The 25,416-nt window shown below is 42.3% G+C and overlaps 1 protein-coding gene across 3 annotated transcripts in view; it reads right to left on the bottom strand.

Moving 5' to 3' along the window:
* KIF18A (kinesin family member 18A) overlaps nucleotides 1-25,416 on the bottom strand; it is a 141,620-nt gene that overhangs the window by 47,859 nt on the left and 68,345 nt on the right. For all 3 annotated transcript variants that reach the window (XM_056526678.1, XM_056526677.1, XM_056526679.1), the window contains 5 exons: nucleotides 22,589-22,699; nucleotides 22,286-22,483; nucleotides 11,317-11,493; nucleotides 10,619-10,693; nucleotides 6,786-6,895 (listed from right to left, as the gene is read on the bottom strand). In XM_056526678.1, the coding sequence (XP_056382653.1) occupies nucleotides 6,786-6,895; nucleotides 10,619-10,693; nucleotides 11,317-11,493; nucleotides 22,286-22,483; nucleotides 22,589-22,699 (671 nt within the window). The remainder of the gene's footprint in view (nucleotides 1-6,785; nucleotides 6,896-10,618; nucleotides 10,694-11,316; nucleotides 11,494-22,285; nucleotides 22,484-22,588; nucleotides 22,700-25,416) is intronic.

The following is a 25,416-nucleotide window of genomic DNA, read 5'->3' as shown; positions in this document are numbered from 1 at the left end:
GATTCATTCCCACTAATAACACCTTCCAGTTTGAGGACACATGGTATCGTCTGGAGATCGGCACGGCCATGGGCACGCCGGTCTCCTGCACTTATGCCAACCTGTTCCTCGCATCCTTTGAAAAGGAAATAGGTATTCTCCGGGTCCAATCCGTACGTTCGCCACATTAAATCCTTTTTACGTTATGCTGATGATGTTCTAGTTATGTGGGAGGGCTTGCAGGACGTCTTAAAAGAATCCATACAATACGTGAATGTTAACAATAAAGAAAATATGCTATTTACATATATTTATGGTGGAGATGTTGTAGAGTTTCTGGACATCCAGATCTCTAGAGTCAATAATAACTTCATCACCTCCAGCTCTCCAACCCCCACATTGTAAAAATGCTATTTGCTATTCACAATTCTTAAGACTCAAATGCAACAATACCAATGAATTAAATATCTAGAACAAGCTAATTATCTCAAAAATAGACTCAAAGATAGGGGCTATCCCAATGATATTATTAACAAGGCCTTTAATAAAGCTGATAAAATTGATTGTAGTACCCATCTTTCCCATAAATACATTAAAACTAAATCTCTATAGAACAGAACACGCTTTATGTTCTCTTTTCCTAATTCTAACTTGAACCAGACCATCAGGACTTCTATCTTCAATAGCTGGTTCATCTTGGAATCTGACCCTGATCTCAAAGACATAGTGAAAATGAAGCCTATTATCACCTATAGAAAAAAACATCACATAAGAGGATAAATTAAAATCTATTACCTCAAGCACAGAAAGGACACATGAAAATTGGTTAACTAAGACAGCTCCGAAAGGCAACAAACCATGTGGACACTGTTCATTCTGTGCGTTAAACATTTACAGTAGAGTGACAATTATTGGCGGCCATGAACAGGTTATTTCTTACCTGATCACTTGCTGCACCACTTATGTGGTCTATGCCCTCATTTGCCCCTGTGGACTCTTCTATGTAGGGAAGACTAAAAGATGCCTATTCATAAGAATAAGAGAACAATGGTCACAGGACATGGAGCACTAAGATTTATATCCCATATGCAAGAAGTCCACAGGAGGAATGGTTGATGCATTAGATTCACTGGACTGGAAACAGTTAAGATCCCGAGATGGGGAGGAGATATACACTGTATGTTGCTGCAAAAGGAATCTGGGTGGATTATTAAGCTGAATGCCTTGGGACCAGCTGGTCTCAATGACAGACAAGTGTCTTTTTATAATGTTTTGTATACATTTGTCTTTTGCTATTGTAAGTGTTTGTATACCAAAAAGTGGCCACATCTTTTCCCTGCTCACCTGGTTCATTAGCAGGCGAGTCTGATGGACCAAGCGTCTGCGTGCCTTGAAGAAGTGCCAGCAAGGCACAAAACTATGCCGTTTCACGGGTACCCCCTGCCTCCACCGTTCCCTCCCTTGCCATGATGTGTGTCCTGAACCAAGCTTTGGAATAAAGCTCAATTCATTTGTGCCGAGTTGCCGAGTTTTTCTTTCATTCTCACGTTGCCCATATTGTCCATTTAATTTTTTCTATTGGTAATATAGCACTGTACTAAAGTTTGCCATGGACCACTACCATGCCACAGGTGTACTACTCATTAACCCATTGCGTGCGATGGATCTTGGTAGGCATGGTTTTACAGAATAGTGTATGATATGCAGCAAGGCTGGTGGGTAGGCATAGCTCCATATGAGAAATGTGATATGCATTGGATGCAGATAGGAATGGGGTAATAAAAGATTAGGTGACATGACAAGAAGCTCCAATATCTTGTACTCTCAGCATGGGGTGGGATGGATGGAGATATTTGGCAGCCTAAAAGGATATTAGGTAACCAGCCACCTTGGCATAGATGTTGGCATGGCTAAGTATAAAACTGTCTGACACACATCAGTAGAACATGGTGTTGCCATGGGTCTGCCTGGCGTTGAAGTATAGTAGATACCAGTAGAATATGTGACCTGTATACAGATGCCGTGCAGAACATGGCTTGTGCATAGGTAGTAAGCTGATGTATAGAAAGCCCCTGGCAGAGAAGTGGGTATGGCTGCCACTACAGATTCTGTCTGTCTGTCTGTTGTCAGGAGGGAAATCAGGCACCAGATCTGGATGATGCAATGAATCACACAGATGCAGCTGTGCTGGAATTAAACAAATGATGCTGTACCTCTATGACTAGTGATGATGCATGATGGTGAATGTGCATGATATGGGTTATTTTATTTAAAAAAAAGAAATAAAAAAAGCCAGAGTTTAACTGGGTTTATGCTTGAGAAAATATAAACATGTAATGGTTATATTAAATTAACATTTGTCAAGCGACCTATTTCTAATCCAATATTATTTGGAGGAGGGGGGTCTGGACCCTAAGGAATCAAGTCTAACCACTAAAAAAAATAAAAAATAAAAAAAGAGCACATAGTCATCACAGCTGGTCTTTATAGTTACTAATCATAGATGTAGATAATATGGATTATTCTTAGAATGGACATTGTGGTAAGATCTCTTCTGCCATGTAGGAACATGTTTTATTGTGGCTATGGTTCACTAGGAGAAGAACTGTATGCAGCCCGCCCACACAATACGTCTGTGTATGTCAGTCTATGTGGGGGTGTAGCTCAGGGTCTGCACTGACATGTCACTGTCATATTCTCTTTGTCCTTAGTCTGAACCAATCCAGAGTATCCACAATGACTAGTAGCCAAGTATGGTTATATCTATTCATATCACATACTGCAAAAACTTTCACACATAAATTACAATCTGCTGTCTGTCTCCAAGCAAGTTTGATGACGAACCTGTTTTTTTACTTTAAGGTTCCCATACACATAAAAAAAAAGGCTGACCCAGCTGATTTTTGTGGAACCAACTTTCCTATGGGTATGGACGTCCCCCAGCTGTTGGACTAGTTTAATTTTAATGCCAAATCCTTTTCTCTCCTCCTCTGCATTCTTGGCTAAGCATGCATCTGTATGGGGATGAGAAAGGTATACCTGCTAACACAGGGCTCGACAAATCCCAAGCGCGAGGTTGCCATGGTGACTGAGAATCTCCTCCTGGTCAGCCCGAGCAGCAACAGAGTATAGAGATTAGATATACCCAGCGGCTTATCTATCCCCATTGAATCCAGTGCTATGCTGCCTGTGCCAAGAGTGACACTGCTCAGTGCTGCCCCTGGCAGTGGCTCCTTCACACTTTCTCTCATTTCTAGGCTCCTGTGTCACCTTGGAGGGAAGCCAGAGCGGTAGCAGAGGGTGTGTCCTAGCTCTCAGTCACTGGAGGAGAGCTTCACTACCACAGCTAACCAGGTAAGTGCTGAGGCGCTGCCATGTGTGTGCATAGGGGAAGGACTGTACACCTGGTCCCCCTCCCTGATAAAAAAAAAAAAAAAATCGTATAACCTTATTTTCCCATTTTCAAATAAATAAAGTAAACAAAAAGTAAAAACATTTATTTATTTGTCCAAGCTATTAAATGATGCCATTCCTAACCCTGCACAAGCAAGGATTTAAGCGCTAAAAAAGTGATCAAAAAGTCAATATCATGCAAAAGTGGTCTCGGTAAAAACTACAGCTCATGGCACAAAAATCCTGGCTTCTAACTTTTTTTTTTTGGTTGCTTTTAGATTCAAAGCAAATTTGTGAAGCCTTGTGCAAGCAAATACCTTTTGAAGGTGTATTGGTCATTTAGCATAATCTGTGTTCTATCTAATCTTACAGGTTTTCTGGGACAATGGGTCTGAAGCTTAATTTATTCCCATATATGTATGGCATGGTAGTTATCCTTCTGTACTGTTTAATAGATTGTAACTAAAATGTTTCTATTAATGAAGACACGCATGGAACTAAACACATTGGATAGATGCTGGGTGTACAAAATCTAATGTGCAAGGGTCTCTCCCTATGGCAGATGTTGGAGAAAAGAAGGATGGGCAGTTGGAATTGAACGTGTTGCCACAGGAGAAAATATGTATGGGGGGGCTGCTTATTCCCAGCTTCTCTTTGAGAACACATGCATGTTTGGCTGAACATATATATATGTATTTAGGGGTTGAAAGGGACATCTGTTGGCTTAAATAGGTACTCCAGTGGGAAACTATTTTTTTTTCCCATCAACTGGTGCCAGAAAGTTAAACAGATTTGTAAATGACTTCTATTAAAAATCTTAATCCTTCCAGTACTTATTAGCTTCTGTATAATACAGAGGAAGTTCTTTTCTTTTTGAATTTATTTTCTGTCTGTCCACGGTGCTCTCTGCTGACACCTATGTCCATGTCAGGAACTGTCCAGTGCAGAGAGGTTTGCTATGGAAAATTGTTCCTGCTCTGGACAGTTCCTGACATGGACAGCGGTATCTGCAGAGAGCACTGTGGACAGACAAGAAAGAATATAAAAAAAAAATGAACTTCCTCTGTATTACACAGCAGCTGATAAGTACTGGAAGGATTAAGATTTTTAAATAGAAGTAATTTACAAATCTGTGTCCATGAACTAGACATCAATAGTGAATATATATTTACCAGCCAGATGTAGTTAGACAGATATGTTTCTCCAAAGAGACTGGTACCGGCAAGCACCCGACCGAGCCGGGGTCTGTGTGCGCTGAGTGCAAGTGCTGGCGTGCGACCCAATGAATGCCGCTGTGATGTTGGAAGAGGCAGCTGACAGATTCCTGGTGGCCGGACCTCGTGGAGTTTCTTGGTGTCTGATGTCAGTAGCGGAGAAGGTGGGCTGGATAGGTGAAGGCTGAGGCTGTTGTAAGCAGTGGATGTCGGACTTTCAGTTTTCACAGCTTTCACCTATCCAGCCCACCTTCTCCGCTACTGACGTCAGACGTCAAGAAACTCCAGGAGGTCTGGCCACCGGGAATCTGTCAGCTGCCTCTTCCAACATCACAGCGGCATTCATCAGGTCGCACGCCAGCGCTTGCACTCAGCGCACACAGACCCCGGCTCGGTCGGGTGCTTACCGGTACCAGTCTCTTTGGAGCAACATATCTGTCTAACTACATCTGGTTGGTAAATATATATTCACTATTGATGTCTAATTCATGGACTCGGGTATATATGCCCATGCTCCTTAAACTTGCGGATTGTGAGATTATTACTATTCTGAACCAGTAAATGCCGGACTCCTGAATTATATAACAATATATGCAGTGGTGTGATTTTTATTTTAATCAATTTATTTTGGCACCAGTTCATTTAAAAAAAAAAATGTTTTCCACTGGAGACTATAAACATCGTGCCTGTCCAGCATTGTCTATGGACATATGAAATGGACTGGTCAGGAAAGGGTTAAGTGTTCGTCCGACTGTTATCAAATATGTGTTGACGCCTTAACACTTTGCTAATTTTACACCTCAACATAAATACTAATGTCCTGCTCAACAGATTTACAAATATCCTTTAAAGGGAACAAATCACGAGATGCTACCATATATAACATGTGACAACGCATTATATATGGTAAATTCTTCTTCCTCACATCCTCTGTGGATGTTCCTGCCCGCAGGGATGGTGAGGATATGAAGTTAGTAAGTGTCCCCCGCCGGCCCAGAAAGTAATCTGCTGGGCCGGGAGCTATACTCACCTAGCCTGGTCTTCTGATCGTATGACAGCCCTAGTCACAGCTCTGCTCCCTAAGCAGACGGAGCAGAGCGATGACGCAGGTTGTCAATAAAGCTGAGGGGGAGTGATCAGATCTGGAAACGGGACTAGGTAAGTATACCGTATTTTTCGTCCTATAGGACGCACCGGCATACAAGACACACCCTATTTTAAAGGTCCAAAATCTAGAAAAAAAAGATTCTGAACCCAACAGTGATCTTCAACCTGCGGACCTCCAGATGTTGCAAAACTACAACTCCCAGCATGCCCGGACAGCCAACGGCTGTTCGGGCATGCTGGGAGTTGTAGTTTTGCAATATCTGGAGGTCCGCAGGTTGAAGACCACTGGTATAGGAGGTAGTACTCACGTGTCCCCGCCGCTCCGGACCAGTCACCGCTGCCCTGGATGTCGCTCCATCTCTGTCCAGGATCCACGCTCTCCGTCGCCGTCATCACGTCGCTATGCACGCCGCTCCTATTGGATGACGGGACGGCGTGTGCGACGACATGATGACGTCGAAGGAGAGCGCCGGCCATGCAGGGGATCCCGGCACGGAGCAGTTCGGGATGCCGAGATTTCACCCGCGGCGGTCCCGAACAGCCCGACTGAACAGCTGGGTTAGTGTCACTTTCGCTTCAGATGCGGTGGTCAGCTTTGATCGCCGCATCTAAAGGGTTAATACAGGGCATCACCGCGATCAGTGATGTCCTGTATTAGCCGCGGCTCCCGGCCATTGATGGCCGCAGTTATTCGCCGTATAAGACGCACCAACTCTCCCCCCCCCGTATAAGTGCGTCTTATACGGCGAAAAATACGGTAGCTCCCTGCTCAGGGGAGTTTTGTCTCTGTGACATCTAAAAAGGTTTTTTTTTTTTTTTTTAATGACAGATGCATTTTAAAAGTCTAAAGATTTACTAAAGTTATCAAACATCACAAGCCACCGGAGCAGAGAGGCCATTTAGTCTGTCTGCTTTCACTGACTAAGAATTGGAACGTTTAAGTAAATCCACCTCATTTATACTTGGCGTAACCCTCGGGCTAAAGTCCTGAGATCAGTTTGGAGGAAAGAAGCACAAAACCTTAAATGAATCCAATTAGATATGAGCACACTTCAGTATCCATATAGGCAATGCATAGCATGTAGAAAATACCTTTTAATTTCCGCCTGCTGCTTGTTTGTGGCAGATAGCTGATTCTGTTTGCTTTGCTCTGGAATCTTTTGCTCCTCATAGTTCTTTAATTTCTCCTTGAGCATCGTAATCTAAGAAAAATAAAAAAAGCAAATATGACTTTGACCTGTGAAGATTTTAATTATATTAAAGGGGTTATTTAATGTGGATTATCTCATTTACTGTACTGACAATCATACAAAAAAAGGATTTATTAAGTGAATAAGTAAAATAATCCAGGTTTCCACATTAACCCCACAATGCCCTGGCATGCCTTCAGGGCCTTTTTTGTTTTTTCATCGTCATCTTCCAGTTTTTTTATTTTTATGTTGACAAAGCCATATCAGGGCTTTGTTTTTGCAGGAAAAATTATACTTTTAAATGACACCTTTTTGGGGTTCCTATATCTTATTTGTTATGTTTTATAAAAATGCTAAAATGAAGAAGAAAAAAAAAAGCAATTTATCATTCCTTTTTTGCCATTTTAAATTCATACCGTTGCACATATTTCCCCCCATAGTTCACTTATTTTATGTCTGATTGCACTTATTAGAGCTTGTTGTTTTTTGTTTCTTTAGTGAAAAATGTAGTTTATATTGGGATAACCAGCTATTATGCCTTTTTTTTGCGCTCAACATGTTGAAAAAATAATTATTGTTTGGATAGTTTTTAAATCAGGAAATCATCCATAGCAGGCCTGGGGACCTTCACAAGACCCTCATCTGCCATAGTAACTCATTGGCCCCAGCAATACGTAGAGACTAGTCATCACATGCAGCGGTCAAGGTTTGAACATAGCATGTGAAGGATTAATCTACCAGGTTTCTCTACTCCTGGTAGTTATAGGGGGAGCCCGGCTATCACACTGAGTTAGAGCTTTCTGAGTAAGAGTCCTGTGCTGCCTTATTCGAGCCCTGCTGTAAAAACACAGGAAAAAGGAACCTTAATGATCGACGTAAAAAGGCATATCGGGGGTCACCAAGAGGTTAATGAGGTTTTCCAACCAATAAAATTGATGACAGATTGATTAGATATATATATGGTCAATGTCTGCCTGAACCTCCACTGACACAGCACCACTCCTAATCTGACATGTTTTCAAGTAGGGCTGGGCGGTATGACCAAATGTGTGTATCACAGTATTTTTTTTTTTACTTTTGTCGGTTCCACGGTATATAACGGTATTTCCTCCCGGAATTAATTATCAGCCCAGCTCTGCCCCCATCGGGGTAAATACTCACATATCACCCACAAGTGCTGTCCTCCTCGTCCCGATTGTTGCGGCAGCCGGCGCTGGCACTCTATACTGTGCAGTATCATTATGTCCAGGCTGCAGAAGGTAAACAAAATAAACTTTAAGGCACCTAAGTCGGCCTTACGCTGGGAACGGGATGTCCCGCTTCGGCCGGTAATAGGCTGAGCCCACTGTCATGTAAGAAGCTGGCTCAGCCTATCACCTGCCGAGGCGGAACATCACTGCGGTCAGTCATAGGCTGACGGCTCCCGTCCCAGGAAGCAAGTGAGGCCGGTACCGGACCAACGGGAGGGGAGTTAAAGTTAATTTTGTTTATTTTTTGCAGCCTGGGCATAGGGATACTGCACAGTATAGAGTGCCGGCGGCCGCAACAATCAGGACGAGGAGGGCAGCACTTGTGGGTGACATGTGAGTATTTACCCCGATGGGGGCAGTGCTGGGCTGATAATTAATTGGGGGGGAGGGGGCAGAACAGCGCTCGCGGGTCACATAGGATTAGTTCCCCCGATGTGGGGACAGAGCAGCACTGGGCTGATTCATTCATTCCCGAGGGAGAGGGGCCAAACCGGTATTGCGGTATGGGTTAAAATTCATATCGTGAATTCGGTATGAACCGTTATACCGCCCAGCACTATTTTCATGTAATGCAGGAAGGCCCAACTGAAACAGAGGCTGTGTTACAATTCCTACACAATGCAGGGCTGGGCTATTACTGTATAAGAAAGCCTTGAAATCCCTAGAAGCAAGTTTTTAGCATTAAAAAAACTTCCAAGGACCTCAAATAAAGAAATATGGCCAGATTAAGGGTATGCTCACATGGGTCGGAATTTATGTGGAACATTTCTGCAGAAATACTGTCCAAAAAATGCAGGGATATCCACGCCAAATCATGTGGATTTAGGGAGAATTTTTTTGTGTATTTCCCTGCAGAAAATAGCCAAGTGTCAAAATAAAACTCTATATTCACCTTCAGTGGAAACACTTCTCTGGTCTCCCTGCTAATGTCTGTACACCTAACCTATTACAAAATGTCTGCTCTAGAAGTTGGGTGAACAGAGATGTTTTGCCATGGGAGTGTCAAGCAATCAGTAAGGGAACTATTATATATTTTTTTTATATTCAGATGGAATTGCAGAGTTTGCTGCAGTTTTCTTCTTTCCAATAAAATGCAATGGATAAAATCTGAAATAAGATCAGCACATGTACCACAGCAGAAACTGACAAGATTCAGAATTAAAGGGGTACTCCGGTGGAAAACATTTTATTTTTTTTAAATCAACTGGTACCAGAAAGTTAAACAGATTTGTAAATCACTTCTATTAAAAAATCTTAATCCTTCAAGTACTTATTAGCTGCTGAATACTACAGCAGACATCATTACCAAAGCGCTTTCTGTTGACATCTCTGTCCATTTTAAGAACTGTCCAGAGTAGGAGAAAATCCCCAAAGCAAACATAAGCTGCTCTGGACAGTTCTTAAAATGGACAAAGAGGTCAGCAGAGAGCACTGTGCTCGTGATGTCAGCAGAGAGCTCTGTGTTCCAAAAAGAAAAGAATTTCCTCTGTAGTATTCAGCAGCTAATAAGTGCGGGAAGGATTAAGATTTTTAAACAGACGTAATTTCCAAATCTGTTTAACTTTCTGGCACCACCGGAGTACCCCTTTAAAGTGGTACCCCTTTTTTTCCACCGGAATAGCCCTTTAAAGTGGTTGCCCAAGATTAGAAATGTAGAGGTGCTTTCTTCAAAAAAACAGCATTACATTTGTCCTCAGGTTGTAGTATTGCAGCTAAGTTCCATTTTAAGTGAATGGAGGCAAATTGTAATACCCACACAACCTGAGCACAGGTGTTGTGCTCTTTTTTGAAAGAAAATAGCTCTATTTTTCTATTCCTGGATAACTGGAATATGAGCAATGCATGTCAATATTTATGCTCAAATTTTCCACTGCATATGAAGTCTCAAAATCTCATTCTTATGGAGAATACTGCAGATTTTATGCATTCAATGTAAACTACCGTAAATGACTGAACACAGCTTCAAATCTTCAGCTTAAAATACTGCCCCTCAAATATGTTCAGGATACTGTACGTGAGTAAACACCTTAAAAGGGTAATTCGGGGTGTGGGGTGGACATTGCTTTTTCAACTGTGCAAAGCCATGCCCCTTATAATGAGCTTTTGGGAGATTTTGTCTCATCACAGGACACCCCTTTACAATGACAGTTAATGCAGCGATCAGCTGATTGACATGAGTTCAGCTCCAAAGACCACCAAACAAACAGCTCATTTTGTTGGGGGAATCTGCCATTGCCTGCTTATTTTTCTAGCAGTATCTGCTGCCACAGGGGAAATATAGAATCGCAGGTGGCTGTTAAAATGAATGGCTGTCCATGTAATATCTTATCCTCAGTTAAGAATTAAAGGGAAATACAGTACCTAGTAAATACAAATTAGCATATTAACCCCCATCCACCTCAATCATATTAAAGTAAACAATATTTTATATATATATATATATATATATATATATATATATATATATATATAGAGAGAGACGTACCTCTTTCTTCTGCTGCTCGCAGATCTTCGCATATTGACTAATGTGACTGTCCAGGCTTACCACATTACTCTTCACCTGGTAATATATGCAAAATTGAACATTTTAGTTTTCGCTAATAAATTCATGTTTAAGTAATGAAAGAAGTATTAAGTTGTAGATTTGGAGGCGCATGTCTTGGCACAATTACATGGTAAGCGATGGAAATGAGGTATGGTGAAAAAAAAATGAATACATTTGGAGCAATAATAAAATCAGTTAATCTTACAATAAATAAAAAGACTACCTTAGTTACATGTAATGGCAATGGTGCTTCTAATCAAGCCATATAAAATAGCAAATTAAGCAACTCTGCTTATAAAAACTGAAATGAGTTTATCCAAGGATAAAAATAAAACATCTTATACATATATGTAAACACACATCCAATATAAATATATATATATATATATATATATATATGTATATATACACACACACACACACACGCGTTCGTTATTCCAGTTATTATCTATGGGGCTTCCAAACACTGTTACGCGCTGAGCACAGCAATGTTCAGAAGCGCCATAGAGACTGAATAAGACAGCGGATAATTTTTCTAATTGGAAATACCCCTTTAATCCCAAACAATTACAAAAATACAATATAAACACTTTCAGGCATTGATCATAATGAAAGACAACCCTAGGATTTTCACTTACTGCTGATTTGATATCCTTGGCTCGGTTTGCATATTTCAGAGTATTGTACGTATCATCGTATGACAATGAAGAGGGGCTAACAGCAGCGATCATGATAGTGTGACAGTTTCCTCCCAGTGAATCTTTTAGGAGCCGTGTAAGCTTACTGTTTCTGTAAGGTATATGTTGCTTCTTTGTCTAAAGGGCACACAGAGCATGGTCGTCCATTAATAATTTGTAGAGTTGGAAAATGTATACATTGCTGTAATCTGTACATTGTAAAAAAAACGAGGAAGTGAAGATAGAATAAAATGTCCATACGCAATGACTACCAGATGATTGTCTTCAAAACAACCCAAAGGATAGTTTGAAACATGAAAGATACACAACTTTAACAAAATGTCCTTTCATATTAGTTTTCCTTCATTTTGAATGGGTTATTTACACTTTAGGATCCCTTTATGAAGGTTAGGAGTCTAACATCCAACAATATGAAGTCTGAACCTCTAATAATCTTAAAAGAAATTCTGTCACTGGTTTCACCCACACTTACCCGCAACACTGGCTGGTAGTGCAGGTGACACTGATTCAAATTATGCCTACCCGTGCCCGGAGCGGTTGCTGTGTTCTGGCAGTGTCCTTATCTTTTTGAATATGTAAATGAGCAGCCTGGGGCACAGTGAATTCAGCGCAGTTCGTTCGGCCCAGCTTCTTAACATGCTCTGTCTTAGTGCCTACTGCGCAAAGCAAAACTACAACTCCCAGAATTCCCAGCTGTCTGTTCCTAGAGTACTGATCTACCGGTTTTGTTTAGGGGTTGATTCTGTAAGGTCTTTTCACACTAGACAGAAGTGAGTGCTGTGGAGTGCTCCGAATGCAGGTCATCAAGAAGCAGGATGAGAGAGACTTCACACGTGTCTTTGCTCTATATTACAGAGGGAATGAATAGATTTGCATTGTAACTGTAGAAACATGACATTAGGACACTTTTAATATAGATTATTAGTAAAGAGTCATAATTTCTCACTTTAGATACAATGGACAAATAAAAACCGAACTTGCCTAGGTGGACATTAAGCAACCCCACATGAGTACAAGTCCAATATGTACAAACTGCTGTGTGTATCTATGCCAACAATAACGGAATGCTTTGCTTATATGGAAGCAACACATTGTGCAGACATTTATAGGTCAGAGATTCTTGATGGTAAAGTGACTTGGTGGAGTATGTGGGGTAAATAAGGTTCAAGTGAGGTAGCACCTGTCCTTTAAGGGCAACCTTGTAAGATGTTGTGGTTTTTAGTTTAATTATACAGAACTTACAGTCTCCTTGACAACTAAACTTTACTTACATCTACAGAAGAACTGAAAAAACTCTATCGTTCACCCATAAACACTTGTCATTACAGCAACAGTTTCGTGATATGTGCTTTTATTACAATTTGCTTGAGGGCATTGCCTGCATTCACTTTGTGTTCCGCTGCTGGGAATCACTATGATCACTGATTGTTTAAAGGCCGAGCAGCACCACCACAGGAGAAATGAAGAATTACACTGTTCTTATTTAAAGTGTACCTGTCATAAGATAAAAACAATGCTCCAGGCTTACTCTTCAACTGGTGCTTATCCTGTGCATGTACTTAAATCCTGGTCCTAATTCCTTTGTTTGTTAATATTGCTAACACTGTATGCAGTTCACTGAGGAGGAAGTCGGGAGCATACACAGAGCCTTACTTGTCCTGCCAACACTTGTCTTGGTACAAGAGAAACAAAGGCAATAGCTGGAGGCACAAGACCGTGTCTTGGACAGTAAAGGGATCCCTAGTGGTAAGAGGTACAGCACTGTTTCACCCAAAAATATACACCTTTTAACCCCTTAAGGAACAAGCCAATTTTAGCCATAAAGGGGTACTCCGCCCTTAGACATCTTATCCCCTATCCAAAGGATAGGGGGTAAGAAATCAGATAGCTGCGGTCCCGCTGCTGGGGACCCCGGAGATCGCCACTGTGGCACCCAGCTATCATTGCTGCACAGAGCGAGTTTGCTCTGTGCGTAATGACGGGCGATACAGGGTATGGAGCAGCGTGACGTCATGGCTCCACCCCTCGTAACATCACGGCCTGTCCCCTTAATGCAAGTCTATGGCAGGTGGTGTGATGACCACCACGCCCTCTCCCACAGACTTGTATTGAGGGGAGTGGGTCGTGATGTCATGAGGGGCGGAGCCATGACGTAACGATGCTCCGGCCCCTGTATCGCCCGTCATTATGCACAGAGCGAACTCGCTCTGTGCATTAACGATAGTGGGGTGTCGCAGCGGCGATCCCCAGGGACCCCAGCAGCGGGACCGCGGCGATCTGACATCTTATCCCCTATCCTTTGGATAGGGGATAAGATGTCTAGGGGTGGAGTACCCATTTAAGGACCAGGCCAATTAGGGCTGGCTATTATAGCTGTCAGTATCGCTATAAATCTTCTATATACATATTTTATGGATGAATATGCCAGGTTCTCCAAAGTAAAATATATGCTTCTTAAATTTCTCAATACCAGCAACAACTAGGTGCTTTATTAAGCACAAAAAATACCTGAGCCAGATCTATTCCTTGTTGTAGTATTTTGATCAGTTAACTGGGCCTCATTTACTTTACACCAACATAAGATGCACTAAGATTAAGCCCAGTGAATTGTTCCTGACTGATATTGAAGAATCGTTTTAGAAAAAGCATCTTATATGAACCTATTGTCAGATTTAATAATGCTCCTAGAAGAAAATGCTTTGTATAAAGCTATGATCTGTATATACATGTAGAGTCCATGTCCCACTCAGAAGAGAATATGAAAAGAAGAAACCATGTGTTATACTTGTTATGCCAGAAAAATATCTGGCACAACAACTGACAGATTCAAGTTATGCAAACCTAGAAATGAAGCTTATAATAGTTGGCCAATAAAAACATTCCACTAGAAAAAATGTTGTACTATAACATTACATATGAATAAGGGCCATGACTTCCAGACAATCATGTAATGGTAGTTCTAAGGATTACTGATCACCACTAACATTCCACACGTTTCATCAATGCACAACTTATTACAAATATAAATCAAAAATAGAGAAACATAGCCTCACATCCACAAGTTGTATATATATCTCTTATCACAATCCACCTAATTCCAAATAAACATGTATGACCACTGCTATAACAACGGAATATACACATTAGGGCCCCCACAAATGGGCAGATTACAGTCTGACCATGGGGCTGTCCGTTCAGGTCATCAACATGGTAGAGCCAGGATAAACTGAAACCAGCACTCAGGTTATCGATATCAAATTGGATACGGCACAGCTTTGTCATACATAATACAGCCAGAAGCAGCCAGAAGCCAATCTCTCCAATCCCTGCACAGTGGCCATGCTGGGTTAATGCAGCTCATTTAACATTCAATTCAATGAGTTGAACTGCAGTAACTCAGCACAGCCACTGCAGAGAGTGGACCTGTCTACTTTCATCTCTGCTTCTTTACCAAGAGCTCCAGCATACAGCCCTAGTGTCTGTCCCCCACTGATCTGATTTTAATAATTCATCCTAAGGACAGACCATCAACAAGTGTTGATTTGACAATCCCTTTACGGAGGTCTTTTATTTTTTATTTTTGTGCTACAGTTTTTATTACTGCAACAAAACCACAACAATTTAATAAGTCCCTCCAATGGTACTGGACCTGCAGGACAAAATCACTCATGGGTCCTCTTAAACCCCTTAACAATATTCATGTCACTGTTGAGTAATTGGCCCTATACCATCATGTACATTTGCGTCATGGTGGTCAGTGACAAAAAAAACAAACATATTTAGTAAGGCTGCAATTGTAAAATAAGATATCAAAATTTGCAGTTTATTTTTTCCCCCATTTCCCAAACAAAAGAATTAAAAAAAACAATAATTAAAAACCATGGCAGAGATTTATCAGACCTTGTGCAGGAGAACAGTGGAGCAGTTGCTCATAGCAACCAGATTCCAGCTTTCATTTTTGAATAGGTCTCTCAAAGGAGAAATGCGGTGCAAAACTTTTACCTTCCTCTGTGCACGGGCTGCAAAAACTAAAAAAAAAAAAAACTTCAACTCACCTTCCTATGTTCCACGGATATCCGCGTCCCATTCCTTCCTGCTTCTTAGGCACGAAAAGTCACAATGCAGTCAGCGTATCGCCGGCTACAGCGATGTCCCGCCTCGGCCGGTGGTCATGTAAGGAGCCCGGGCATCTGAGAAAAGGCAGGGCCCGAGCTCCTTATATGACAGTGAACTCAGCCTATCACCGGCAGAGGCAGGACATCGCTGCGGCCAGCGATACTGACTGCAGTGTGACGTTCCAAGCCTAAGAAGCAGGGAGCAGAGCAGTGTCGGAGGAATGGGATGCTGATATCGGCGCAGCGGGGAAACATAGAAAGGCAAGTTCAATTTTTTTGTTTTTGGGGGGCACAGGGGAAGGTAAAAGTTTTGTGCTGCATTTCTCCTTTAAAAATAAAAGCTGTAATCTGACTGGTTGCTATGGGCAACTGCACCATTTTTCCTTTAAACAGTTTGATAATATTTACCTTTAAATATACCCCAAATAAATTGGTAGCAGTAAAAAACAACTCATTCTGCAACAAAGGAGCCTCAAAAATCTGCTGTTGAGAAAATGTCCAAGTTGTGTCACCCAAAGTGATAATATTTTGCGTGGTCACCATTATTTTCCAGCACTGCCTTAAACCTCTTGGGCATGAAGTTCACCAGAGCTTCACAGGTTGCCACTAGAGTCCCCCTATACTCCTCCATGATAACACCACCTTCCGTTTGTGGATGATTCAAAAACTTTGTATATGTTATACATCTTGGCAAAACACTAACCTTTCTAATATACTTCATAATAAAATTGTATTTCCTTTTTATAGAAATCATGGCTTATAAAATCATGGCTTTATCCAAGGTTGAGCACAGGAATGGACAAAGTCCAGTAAGTGAGGGTGGGCTAGCACTCCTCTGTGCTCTATCCTGTCTGACAGGCCAAGAGAGGGCACAGAGGAGTGCTATCAGACAGGAGAGAGCAGAGAGGAGTCCAATCAGATAGGAGAGAGCACAGAGGAGTACTATCGGACAGGAGAGAGCACAGAGGAGTACTATCAGACATGGAAGAGCACAGAGGAGTGCTCTCAGACAGGAGAGAGCACAGAGTAGTGCTATCAGACAGGAGAGAGCACAGATTAGTGCTATCAGACAGGAGAGAGCACAGAGGAGTACTATCGGACAGGAGAGAGCACAGAGGAGTGGTATCAGACAGCAGAGAGCACAGAGGAGTCCTATCAGACAGGAGAGAGCACAGAGGAGTGCTAACAGACATGGAAGAGCACAGAGGAGTCCTATCAGACAGGAGAGAGCACAGAGGAGTGCTATCAGTCAGGAGAGAGCACAGAGGAGTACTATCAGACAGAAGAGAGCACAGAGGAGTATTATGAGACAGGAGAGAGCACAGAGGAGTACTATCGGACAGGAGAGAGCACAGAGGAGTACTATCGGACAGGAGAGAGCACAGGAGTCCAACAGACAGGAGAGAGCACAGAGGAGTCCTATCAGACAGGAGAGAGCACAGAAGAGTCCTATCACACAGGAGAGAGCACAGAGGAGTCCTATCAGACAGGAGAGAGCACAGAGGAGTACTATCAGACAGGAGAGAGCACAGAGGAGTATTATCAGACAGGAGAGAGCACAGAGGAGTATTATCAGACAGGAGAGAGCACAGAGGAGTGCTAGCCCACCCTCACTTACTCGACTTTGTCTATGCCTGTGCTTTAGCTTGGACAAAGCCATGATTTTATAAGTCATGATTTCTATAAAAAGGAAATACATTTTTCTTATGAAGTATATTAGAAAGGTTCATGTTTTGCCAAGATGTACAACATATAAAAAGTTTTTGTATCTGAGTGCCCATTTAATAGGATTTAGGTCTGGAGATATGCTTGACCGGTCCATCACCTTTACCCTCAGCTTCTTTAGCAAGGCAGTGGTCGTCTTGGAGGTGTTTTTGAGGATGTTCTGTTGGAATACTGCCTTGCGGCCTAGTCTACAAAGAGAAACTACGCTCTGCTTCGGTACGTCACAGTGCATGTTGGCATTCATGGTTCCCTATAAGAACTGTAGCTTCCCAGTGCCAGCAGTGCTCATGCAGGCCCTGACCATGAAAATCTTACCACTATGCTTGCTGTTGGCATAAAAACACTTGCCTTTGTACTCCTTACCTGGTTGCAACCACACACGCTTGACACCATTTGCATCAAATAAGCTTATAGCAGTCTTACCGTACCACAGGACATGGTTCCAATACTCCATGTCCTTAGTCTGCTTGTCTGATGTGACATACTGTATATGGTTGAAAAAAAAAATAAAGTCATACTAATATCCTCCGGTCCCCCACAGCTCCTGGTCTGATGACATCTGGTCCCTGCAGGAATGGTCTTGCTTAACCAATCACTGCCTTGAGTGTTTTTCCCACCTCAGTCCCTAATTGGCTGAGCAGACAGCTTATTTGGCTGAGCGGCTTTTCTCAGAAGGAAGAAGCACAGATGAGGGGTGACCAGATGACATTTGACTGGGCGCAGCGGGGGATATTAGTATGACCTTTTTCCACACCACCCTCAGCCATATATATAAAATAATAAACGTCCCTAGGCCTTTATTAGGTTAAATTATGATAGAACACACATAAAAATGAGAATAATGGATGTTTACAAAAATACACTTAAGCTGAAGGAAAAACAAGTAAAACATGCTTGTTTTATTTTGTTTTCTACAGCCGGTGTTTCAGGGAAAAATATTTTTACTACAAAAACAAAAGAATGTAGAAACCCTGTAGTGGCACACAGATGTGAGCAATGTAGGATCTAACAATTTAGCCATATTGGATTTATTAGATGATGTAAACAACTTTGGGGGTTTTATGCTCTATTGAATACTTATTTTAATTACAGTCTATTGAGGAACAAAAGAAAAACGATTCAAGAGAAAATCCCTCCCTGAAATGTTGTTTAGTTTGGTCTTGTAGTGCTTATGCTTGGAATAAGACAGAACTACAGCAAATGTGTTAGATCACTGCAGCGTGAAGCTAAACTTAGGGTAGAAGGTTAACTGGACATACAGTTAAAAATTAAAACAAAGTTAAAGGTGGTTGTGAGAATGACCAATGTCTACAAACCCTATTATGGCATGTGGACATCATTAAATGGGGTTCCCTGCTCATTTCTTTGAGAATGGAGAGCAACTTGTAATCTGATGGACCAACCGGTCTTTGTATAAAGTACCGTATTTTTCGTCCTATAGGACGCACCGGCGTATAAGACGCACCCAATTTATAGGTGCAAAATCTAAAAAAATTAAGATTTTTAACCCAATAGTGGTCTTCAACCTGCGGACCTCCAGATGTTGCAAAACTACAACTCCCAGCATGCCCGGACAGCCGTTGGCTGTCCGGGCATGCTGGGAGTTGTAGTTTTGCAACATCTGGAGGTCCGCAGATTGAAGACCACTGAATAGGAGGTAATACTCACGTGTCCCCGCCGCTCCGGACCCGTCACCGCTACCCTGGATGTCGCTCCATCGCTGTCCCCGTCGCTCCGGAAGTCTCTCCTGCCGGCCGGGTATCCTTGCTCTCGACGAGGAAGGAGAGTGCCGGCCATACAGGGGATCCCTGAACGGAGAAGACACCGAGGAGGCAGGTAAGGTCCCTCCCGGTGTCCTGTAAGCACTAACTCGGCTATTCAGTCGGGCTGTTCGGGACCGCCGCGGTGAAATCGCGGTGGTCCCGAACAGCCCGACTGAACAGCCGGGTTAGTGTCACTTTCCCTTCAGACGCGGCGGTCAGCTTTGATCGCCGCGTCTGAAGGGTTAATACAGGGCATCACCGCGATCGGTCATGTCCTGTATTAGCCGCAGGTCCCGGCCGTTGATGGCCGCAGGGACCGCCGCGATAGGGGTGTATTCGCCGTATAAGACGCAACGACTTTTTCCCCCCCAGTTTTGGGGAAGAAAAAGTGTGTCTTATACGGCGAAAAATACGGTAGTCAGTCATTCATTAAAAATGGTCAGCAATATTGATTCCTTGGAGGCAGAAATATACGGTCAGACCCCCAATAATCAGCTTATACAGCTTTACCGTAAAAAGAGGTTATCGTCACAAGCCATACTTTGTTATATTTGTTCTCTGTGTATACAGTCCTCTGTTCCTGGTTTTGTATTCACTACCTGCATTTAAAAACCTGAATGTGTAAACAAACACTTAAAATAACATACGTTTTAGGACACAAGAAGTTTCCCCCAGATAGTCAGCGCTGTAGTAGACTTGATAAATCAACAGTTGTGCAGGATGACATGACCACAGCCAGCCAACGTTAAGGTATACAAAATATGATATAGGGCAGATTTACTAATACTGCCTTAAACTAAGTGTAAACTTAGATTAGACAGTCTACAGACTGCATGAACCACTGTGATAAATGTGATGCCCCAAATAAATGCAGATGAATGCAGCATGTTCGCAGAAAATTGCATATTTGCATTCTTCTGCATCATATGCTTTTGCCAATGCTGATATTTCTGTTGCCACCCATTTTCAAAGGAAACTGCAACTTTAGATATAAAAAAAATTATTTAACAAATCTGAAAGAAATATTCAGTATACTACTGCTACATCTACGTTCAATTCTTTTGTGTAGTGCTAGTATTACCAGACAGTCTTTGAAGGCTGACAGACAAAGCCCTTTGCTGGGTTAATAGAGGAATCAAGAAAGAAGAAGGACGTGTGAGGACAGCAGTGGAGACATTTACTGACAGACAAAAGGTAGTAAATGGACACTTTGTGTGAAAATAACTACATTCTGTGACTCCTCCAGGTCTGTGCTTCTATTTCCTTCAAGGTACATAGAAACTGTCAGGCCCGGGCCTCCTGGTATCTAAAAAATTGTCTACAGCCACAATATCTCATATACAGTTGTGCTTAAAGTTTGCATATCCTGGCAGAAATTGTTAAACTTTTGTGCAAATTTAGAAAATCTGATTGATCGCACAAAAACTGTCTTATTTATGGATAATGATCACATGACTCATGGACCTGATCAAAAAATGCCAGTCGGTACTGTTCAATCACTTATTACAGCCCAACGGTCACATCACATGACCCTATATAACAGTGCAAACATGTGTAATGCAGCCACGGCTGCTTATTCTGCTTCTTTAGCTTGATGAAATTGACTTTCGGACAACCAGTTGTCGTCAGGGGTGCGCAATGCCCCGTGGCAGTTATGCCTCTTTCTGCCTCAGTCGCTGCTTTGCAGGTTGTGCGACTGACACACAGGAATGCTGCGTATGGGCAGTTGCACAGTGTTACGGCATGTGCAAGATATGTCTTTTCAGGCAAGGCGGACCCGTGTGTCAATCACACAAGGGGCAAAGCAATGAGGCAGAGGGAGGCTTGTCAGCCCCAGGGCAATGCGGACCCCTGACCAAGTGTCTCAGACTGTTGAAGGCAAGAGTGTATCAAGTTATCAGAAAATAATGGCGGACAATTGGCATTCTTCTACATGAAATTAGTGCATTAGAATCTCTTACTTTCCAGCATTACAATGGCCCTAAGCATAAGGCCAAGTGGACCCTCCAGTGGTCACAGCAGAAAAAAAGTTAAGGTTTGGAGGAGCCATCACAGCATAATGACCGTAATATCACTACTGTGGGGCTACTGTGGGGACATCTCAAACATGCAGTTCAAGCAAAATGACCAAAGGCTTTGTATGACCTGGAGGTATTTTACCAAAAAGAATTGGCAGCTATCACACGGACAAGAATTCAGGGCCTCATAGACAACTAATAGAAAAACTGGGCAATACACCGTAATAAGAACTGAGGGAATGAAGGCTTTTGGGTCATTTCATTTTTTCATGTTTTGTTTTATGGTTGTGCCATTTATTGTTTCATAATCTACAGTTAAAAATGATTCCCTTTAGAAGTAAAAGTTATGTGTTTTATTTGCTCAAGAGAGCAGATGTTACTGCATGAGATGCCCACAAAATATGATAAATACTGAAGAATCCTGAATTCTGAATTGGATTTTCTGACCAGATGTCATTTGGGGGCGAGGGGTTCTCTTACAGACTAACACTTGGGGAAATGTATCAAAATCTGTGTAGAGGACACATGGTGCAGTTGCCAATAGCAATCAGATTACTTATTTTATTTTTAAAAAGGTCTGTGAAAAATTAAAGAAGCAATCTGATTGGTTGCTATGGGCAACTGCACCACCTCTATACAGGTTTTTGATTAATTTCCATCATTGTGTTTAAAATCCACAAGATTTCCAAGGAAAAACATACAATATAATTTTCACAGCAATTCCACAAACAAAACTGCAAGAAATTTGCACAAGAAATTGTTGTCACTTCCCCTGCAGAAAACAGCTAACACTTCTAAAGTCACACATGACCAAAAGTCAGAATGATACATCATTGCTGGAGAGGCTGTGTGTAAAGAGACTTGGGGCCAGGGAAGTGTTGCCAGGGGAGGTAACTGCCATAGCGTTGAATACTTCAATTTAATCTATTTATGACTACTTTGGATCTGCTTTACTGTGACATTTGATGTATTTTCGGTGTACGAAAGCTTGGTAGACTACACTTTTTGTCCCGCAAATAAAACAGACCAAGCATAGTTCCAAATCAACTTTGTCTGATCAATTTAACACTCTAACTATTTTATGGACACAACAGTGTATAACCACCATTATAATGGCATCAATATGAATACCTGAGACTGAGCTCCAATGTGATTTGAACAGGGCCTTATACAGTATTTTTTTTTTAGAATAATCTAGACCTTAGTATGGCAGTCTATTGGTTGCACACTGACACAATGAAATATTAGTTAAATAAATCAGAAATTAACAATAAACCTTGTTACTTGCCTTTGGATCTGCAAGAGCATTAATCACATTTCCAAGAGCCAATAAGGAGCGGTTAATGTTGGTGCCTTCTCGTAACCGGGCACCTTTGGCGTTGGTGGCACTTGCTCGTTCTGAGCCAGCCAGATCAATTAGGCTCATTTTGGCAATTTTAACATTTTGATTAATGCTGGCACTTTTATCCTGCTGTCTTAAATATATCTAAAAGCAAAAGAAACCCAAAATATTAGTTAAAAATTAAGGTAACAATGGAGACAGTTACCAGTGCACTGAGTGTATTTTAGTGCAGCCATAACATTAACGCACCTGAAATACAGCGTGTGATCGTGAAGATGTGGCATTCATATCGGTGGGGTGCTGAGTTCTATTCTTATTCCCATAGTCAAGCAGTTGAAGAATATTCTCTGCAGATTTTGGCTAGGGACATTTAAGCTAAAGTCAAATTATTTGAAAACAAAACAAGTTTTATAGGAGAACAAAAACACTTATAATACTAAGTATTAAAGCTTAAAGTATTTTATAGCTAGTAATCATTAATTTATTAAAGTAACAAGTAGCACTTGCTATATAGCCTATACACATTAAATTAATATATAGCTGATAATACACAAGTGGATATTTAAATGATATAGCTATAGAAGCGGTGTGTGAGGCATTTCCCCAGCCAAGTCCTCACTACATAGCCAGCTACTAGTAATACCTAATCAATTAGTTAAAATGAATACTTAATATTAATGTTGTAGCCATGCAATGGCTCTTTGTGTTCATCAGTAATCTCTATATTCTGTAATCCTCTTTTCTATAATCTACAGGAACTACATAATTGCATGAATGGACTATATGAGGGCAAAACATAATTTCCTCCTGACAAGCAGAGATTGCAGCCTTAGTAGTGAGTACAATAAGGATGGGGAGCAGCATAGTGTTCACTGGTCCATGTCAGCAAGCATCTAGTTCTCAGGGAGAAGTTGCTGCCAGAAGTTTGAGGCTTCAAGAAAGGTGGCGGTCCTCATCTCCCGATCCTGTGCTTTTCAGGTGTCGTCTTCTTTTGCAGATCCTGACGGGCGTTTTGTTGTGGTTGATGGTACGATGGGGGTAAACTCCTCCTTTGTAATGTAGATTCCCCTCACACATTTTTGTGTTGGGTTGTGGCTAAGCTGCATAAATACTCTCCCACGACTTGGATCCTTGAGGGGGGGGGAGCTAGGGACTTTAACCATGTCTTTTCGCCCGCTATGGATCGCCACTCTTTGGCTTCTCACCCTCCTACTCCTGCCCATCTACGTCTTGCATCTATTTTCCACTGTATTGTTCGCACCTCTTCTCTTTATGATCTTTGGTGCATTAATCATCCTACTGACCGGTCCTTTACTTTTTACTCTCATCTCCATAAATTACATACGTGCATTGACTACATTTTGGTAACCTCCTTATGGTACACATGCTCTCGGAAGCCTCCACAGACCCCATATCTTGGTCTGACCATAGTCCGATTTTGCTTCACTTTCCTCCCTTTGCTTCAAATCCTAGGCGCTGCCATTGGCGTCTTAATGACTCCCTGCTGAAGTCTCCGCCCTCCCGGGATTCGATCCAGACTTGTGTTAATTATTACTTTGCTACTAATGAAGGGTTGGTCTTGTTCCAGACTATCCTTTAGGAGGCTCGGTGGTTCGTGGCTATTGCCTTAGGTACACGTTTGAAGAAAGATGCCATGGCCCGCTCCTGGGAACGCTGGGTGGAGATTGCTCGGTTGGAATCCCTGTTGCTGTCCTCCCTTTCCCTTTTGGTGCTGAGATGTCTGGTGGCGGCACAGTCTAAACTTAGCGATTTGGCGCTTCATAATAGGTAGAACCTCAGCTGCTTTATGCTAAACAGAGGTTTTACGAGAAGGGTAACAAGGCACACACTATGTTGTCCAGACATTTGAGGGACCATGCTGCTGCTCAGGCTCCTTCGGGTACCCTTTATTATCACCTGTTAAGATTTCTCATCTTTTCTCAACTTACTATTCCAAACTCTACTCCATTCCCTCCCAGCTGTCGCCCGATCCGGTGGAGCGTGATGCGGTCTTGGATACCTTTCTTTCCAAGTGCCATCTGCCGGCTCTTACGGAGGCTGATTGGGCTACTCTGAACGCTCCTAAAGAATTACTTTAGAGGAGTTGACCGAGGTTCTTAAAGGGGTACTCTGGCGCTTAGACATCTTATCCCTATGCAAAGGATAGGGGATAAGATGCCTGATCGTGGGGGTCCCGCCGTCACACGCCGCCGGCCCTGTGGTCGTTGGAAATCAGACCCGGAGCGAACACGCTTCGGGGACTGATTATAAACGGGGTGCGGCGTGCAAGATCATGGGGGTCCCCAGCGGCGGGACCCCCGCGATCAGGCATCTTATCCCCTATCCTTTGGATAGGTGATAAGATGTCTAAGCGCTGGAGTACCCCTTTAAGTCTTTGCCCGCTGGTCGCTCCCCTGGTCTGGACGGCTTCACTTATTTGTATTATAAAACTTACTATTCTCTCCTTCTTCCTCGGCTTGTTCCTTTCTTTAATGCTTTCATGGGGTGGGGGTCCCGCAGTCCTTTTCTTCTCATTCATTGATTGCTTTAATTCCGAAGCCAGGTAGAAATCCTCATGATTGCTCCAGTTATAGGCCCATTGCTCTTCTTAACTCTGATTTCAAATTGTTTACCAAGGTATTAGCTTCTCACCTTTCTTGTTATCTCCCCTCCCTTGTGCATAAGGATCAGGTTGGTTTAATACCTTGCCGGCAGGGAGGAGATAATAACAGAAGAGTAGTGGACCTTATTGACTTGATCAACAAACGGTCTGAGCAGGCCCTGATTCTTAGCCTAGATAGACTGAGTTGGACTTTTCTTTTTGCTACCCTTCAAAAATGTGATATTACAGGTAGCTTTCTCACTGCTCTGCGGGGCCTCTAATTCCTCTCCTACTGCTTCTCTTAAACTTCCTCATTCCTCTTCTCCGGCTTTCCCTCTGTTTAATGGCACGCAACATGGATGTCTGTTATCCCCCTGATCTTTGCTTTGTGTATTGAACCCCTTGCTGCTATGATTCGGGGGGATTCGGATGTCTCAGGAGTTGTTGATGATGTCCTTCTTACCCTAACATGCCC

Source organism: Hyla sarda, chromosome 6, assembly GCF_029499605.1.
Source record: "Hyla sarda isolate aHylSar1 chromosome 6, aHylSar1.hap1, whole genome shotgun sequence".
NCBI lineage: Eukaryota > Metazoa > Chordata > Amphibia > Anura > Hylidae > Hyla > Hyla sarda.
Note: the sequence above shows the minus strand (reverse complement) of the source record. Positions and strands in the feature narration are given on the sequence as shown.